Source organism: Notothenia coriiceps, unplaced genomic scaffold (assembly GCF_000735185.1).
Source record: "Notothenia coriiceps isolate Sejong01 unplaced genomic scaffold, NC01 NC01_scaffold00009659, whole genome shotgun sequence".
Classification (NCBI taxonomy): domain Eukaryota; kingdom Metazoa; phylum Chordata; class Actinopteri; order Perciformes; family Nototheniidae; genus Notothenia; species Notothenia coriiceps.
This window is the reverse complement of record NW_011342360.1, coordinates 188751-193418: the sequence shown is the minus strand read 5'-3', so window position 1 is coordinate 193418 and position 4668 is coordinate 188751. Positions and strand designations below refer to the sequence as shown.

The window sequence follows — 4668 nt, the reverse complement described above, 5'->3', positions numbered from 1 at the left end:
GTGGCTGTTGGGAGATTTTTCTATGTAAACAAGTCAACAGAGGAGATTTTGGAAAATAAAGTGTTTGCCTCAATTTTAAAGACTATAACAGTTTACAGAGAGTCTCTATTTCCAATTCCAATAACATCATGATAAACAAGACCTCCACCTCTTTGAGTGGCCATAATTTCGGGAGTCGTTCAGTGGGATGGACCAAGTGATTCTTGGCTGAATGCTGAGTAAAAGGGCAAATTTGCCTGACTTTTGAATAAATTCCGTGTTGGTGCTGCGAGGGTGCAGCTGAAATGATTAGCTCCAACAGTGTTGATTTCACTTAGGGCATTAGGATTCTTTATAAATCAATGTTTTGCAGAGTGTTTAGCTGGGTGAAAAGATGTTTTCCTTTGCAATGCCTGTTTGGTTTGGTTTCACATTTGGCTTGCTGACAAGCACACGTATTTTCAGAATTATATCATCAACAGTTTTTTCTTCTGCAGAAGAGCTGAAAATGATCGCGCTTACCTTTCGGGAGGGCGATGTTCCGCTGCCTTGCCCGGAGCTGAAACCAGCCGAGGGGGACGCGACCTTGAACCTCCCAAGAACGAACGAATTGATTTCCAAGGCAAAATTTGATCAGCGAGTGCGAAACGCCACGGTGCGAAACCTCCGACCAAAGGGCCAGAAGTCGAACTACAATGAAAACAGGGAAAATAAATCAGTGCATTTCAGCTGATGGGGAGTGAATGCCAGCAGCCTTCGGTCTCTACAGGAATGTGAGGCCAAGCCTTTCACCCCCTCCATTTGAGAACATGCCCCAAGCTACTGTGTTCATCCTGGTACAAGTAGAAGGTAAATATCTCTTAAAGGGTTGGAAGGAAACAGGGGAAGTATTTTTTAAATTGGTGTGCATATAGTCACTGAATACTTCCTGAATATGTTTCTTCCAGGAACACCAATGCAGTTGAAAATCAAAAGGCCAGATGGAGGTCAACTGATGGACTTCTCTGGGATTTTGGATTCTGGGCGCTTGTAGCCTTACCATTTACGCGGCGTAACTGCCACGTTATCATTGCAGGCATCTTCTGGCGCGTAAGCTCACGTAACACTACATGAGCTCTGGAGGGGAACGCGCGTATTTAAGACTACAGAGCAACAGCCCCCATTGCTCCTTTTATGACCCTTTGGGCACTATAGTGTATGCTCAAATGTACTGTCTTTGAAACTTAAGGGAAAAGGAAGCCTTTTTAAAATACAACCAGAACCTTCTGAGCTTTTTAGAGCCCTGCGAGAAAAGACGAGATATTAAACTAGATGCACACCAAAAAAAGTATTTTTATTTTTTATTTTCAAGATGTCTCTTAAATAAGAGACTAAAGGCTTTACTTATAGTACAATTTTGGATCTTGTTCGAATATATTCAACATGCTTTAATATGTTTTGCACTCACGCTGGTGTTTCTTATTCATTTCAAATCGCTTTTTTCTTTTGAAATTATGGAAAGGTACGTCAGCGTACCCAAAATCCCCAGAAAACCCATCAAACCCAAAACACCGCTGTTCGGTCCCACTGATCAAGGCGGGATCAACCATATTCGGGGCACCCTGGGCAAGTGCCACAGGGGCCCTTGAGCAAGAGGGCCCTTCAGTGATCTATAGTTATTTTTCGGCGTATCAACCTCACTCATCATACAGTTGTTTAAATGGCCACTCACTCTTCCCATAAATAACGACACTTTTCCATAGTGTCAAATTTTACTGTAGGTGTCACTATGTATGCACTCAACTTTATTACTACGCGGCGGAGGTGTATAGCCGAATCACAGCCCCACCCTTGAGCAATCACACAATTTCACTACATATTTTACTTTTGTAACTCTCGATGTTTGTGACAAACAGAACTCCTCGTGTACTTGTACAGCCAGCCATTCTTATTTTGGCATTAAGTGGGGTGCTGTTCTGAGGTTTTGATTGATATTACCTAGGTCTTCTTGAGCCATACACTGTCTTGAGATCTTATCCATTGTATCTTTGTCTTGTGATTTTTTACTGAAAGGGCAAAAGGCTAGACCTACTTTGGTTGAACTATGTGGCTCCGTCCCTGCTTTTGACAAATAGTTGTGCGATTTGACATGCCAGATTGACTGAAGATTCTAAATATTGGTCATGTTGGTAGGATTGGGTAGGCATGGTGTTACTTGTTGGTACGTGGGTTGGGGGGGCGGGGGGGGCATGAGTGCTCAGTGCCCTGGGGCCCCTGGAGGTACTAATCCAGCCTTGTCACTGATATGACATTATGACCATTTAGTGCATTATATACCTGCACTCACATGATGCTGTGCTCTCTCACAGGTGAAGTGGAGGAGCTCAGAGTCCCACACTGACTACATGAACACCAAACCCAAAGCACCCCGGGACCGCAGGAAGAACAAATGGGTCCAGAATCCTGGACCACGGCACTTCAGTTAACGTTACCCCTGTTAGTGTATATATAAAAACACAGGTGTCCGTGAAGTAGCTCAGAAAAATATCCTCAGCGAGGTTTTGTTAAGTTCATTTTTCTTTCTCTGTACTTGTCTACATAGCGAAAGCAGCAGCTCTTTTTGTATCAGCTTTTTTTAAAGAATAGAAATCTTAGTTCACCGTCTCTTCTTTTCAAATGAAGAGACAGTGAACGCTGTTCCTGCTGCACTGATCTGCAGCAGGAACCCTCTGTGGTTGAAACAGATCCATGTCTCTGAATGAGGGGATTTGACCTCATTTACAACCCCGCGTGGTGAATCACGAGCGACCACAAGTTTGAAATAAATAATAAAACATTCTACAAACTTTGGTTGTGAATCACATCTCTTTCCACGCTCATTTCTGAGAAACACAGAAACATCATTTCGGAGTTTATAAGGAGAGGCAAACGATAACAACGTGCACGGTTTCCTGTGTGCTTCAAAGAAACTACCTTTACACTGCTCACCTTGCAGTTTCTGTACGAGCACACAGATTTTTATGGGTTTCATTCAGCAGCTTACTCATCAACCGCCACCGGCATCAGCAAGATCCCCATGTTGTTTCTGTTAGGCTTTGAACAAATTGCCGACGGATGATTAAAAACAAATGAGATGCAGATTGTTCACCTTTAGAAAAGAAAACACACCCAAACCAGAGCACATTTATAACAACACTTTTATTTCTTTCTCTTTCACATTCTATACAAAGCTATAAATAGCAAACCGCAACCTGTGTGTTCATGATGATTGCACAGTTTGTGACTCCTGGTTCGTGTTTAGGTTTAGTTTCTCCACTTCAGCTTGTGATCTGAGTTCAGGAAAAATCCGACCCCTGAGGAAATCCGTCCTCTCTTCCTCTGGCGTAGACTTCAGCTCCCGCTCCATCACCTGGAGGACAGGAAGAGGAGAAGGTACATTGTGTTACTCTAACTTCCTCAAGTGGTAGCAGTATAATTTGTTTTCTGATCAAATGCTAGCGAGCAATTGTCTTAGAGGAACTGTGGGTGAAGGAAGGTTTAATTTAAGAGGCTACGGGAAATGAAGAAATCAATATTATTCTGACACTTAAAGGTGGGGTAGGTAAGTTTGAGAAACCGGCTCGAGATACACTTTTTGTTATATTCCATGGAATGCTCTTAACATCCCGATAGCAATGAATATCTGAAGTGCTTTGACAAAAAATCCATAAAAAAAATGTCATCTGTGGAAGCCGTGGCGCTGTAAAAAGCACGACCAATCAGCTGAGCCGGCCCGGCTAAAATAACTGGATGGCCTACCTGCCTGTCAGCCTGTCAGCCTTCCATCTGTGCACACATTTATCTCGTGCCCTCCTTGGTCATGTGCGCGTTCGTGTGTGTTGGAGGAGGGGCTCTGTAAGGAAGTGGCAGATTTTTTCCGGCTGTGTATTTTCAAATTCTAGCGCACTCGAGCCGGTTTCTCCAAAATGACCTACCCCACCTTTAAAAGTAACAGTGTTAAACTTCGATTCCTTTAGAAAGCAGAGGCCAAACTGTCATCGTCTCTCAGTCCACCCAAGACGGGGTCATATCCGAGGGTCTTTCAGGTGGCGCATTCTTGAGAGCAGAGGCCGCGGGGATGGGACGTGCCAAAGCAGAAACTAGAGTGGGCTGGGAAAATGACTAGCCAATCCTAGGACGGGGGGGGGGGGGGGGGAAGTGGTGTTTTGGTTAAAAGACAGGAAATGTTAAAAACTAACCTTTACACGGCAGGTTATTACGGCTTCTTTGATTTTTAATAGTGTTTTTTTGTCCTTGGTTTCAACATGAACAAAAAAGCATTTTTAAAGTTATATTTCTTTAGCTGTTGGTAGTTGCTGGGATAAGCCTTTTAACACCATTCATTTTCAAATACATTGTCTTCAAATTCGTTACCCATCCTGTTTCTCAGTGAAAGCAAGTGACTAAAGCGATCTGTACCTAAATCTTGAAATGGTTCAAACATGATATTAAGAACTGTAAAAAAAAAATGGTGGAATCAGGATTTGCCCGACTGACTGAACCATCCTCTCCACCTTTCGTCACGACAAACTCACATAATCACGATAAATCAAAACCAAAATACCAACGAAGACGTGTTAAACGTGTCCGCTTGATGTCTATCTCCTTGCAGACTTGATCTTACTCGGTCTGCTCTCTGCACTGCCGTATCAGTCTCAGACGTCAGAGTTT

The 4668-nt window shown here is 43.2% G+C and overlaps 1 protein-coding gene and 1 long non-coding RNA gene across 3 annotated transcripts in view; one reads left to right on the top strand and one right to left on the bottom strand.

Annotated features, from left to right (window-relative positions):
• LOC104945512 (uncharacterized) overlaps positions 1 to 2785 on the top strand; it is a 12579-nt gene extending 9794 nt beyond the window's left edge. For both annotated transcript variants that reach the window (XM_010771195.1, XM_010771196.1), the window contains exon 4: positions 2328 to 2785. In XM_010771195.1, coding sequence (XP_010769497.1) covers positions 2328 to 2444 — 117 coding nt within the window. In that variant the 3' untranslated portion in view covers positions 2445 to 2785. The remainder of the gene's footprint in view (positions 1 to 2327) is intronic.
• A 352-nt stretch (positions 2786 to 3137) lies between these two features.
• On the bottom strand, positions 3138 to 4128 carry LOC104945509 (uncharacterized). The gene is made up of 2 exons (XR_798353.1): positions 4012 to 4128; positions 3138 to 3367 (listed from the first exon to the last, which is right to left on the bottom strand). It is a non-coding gene; the product is annotated as an uncharacterized lncRNA (long non-coding RNA).
• Positions 4129 to 4668: the final 540 nt, after the last annotated feature.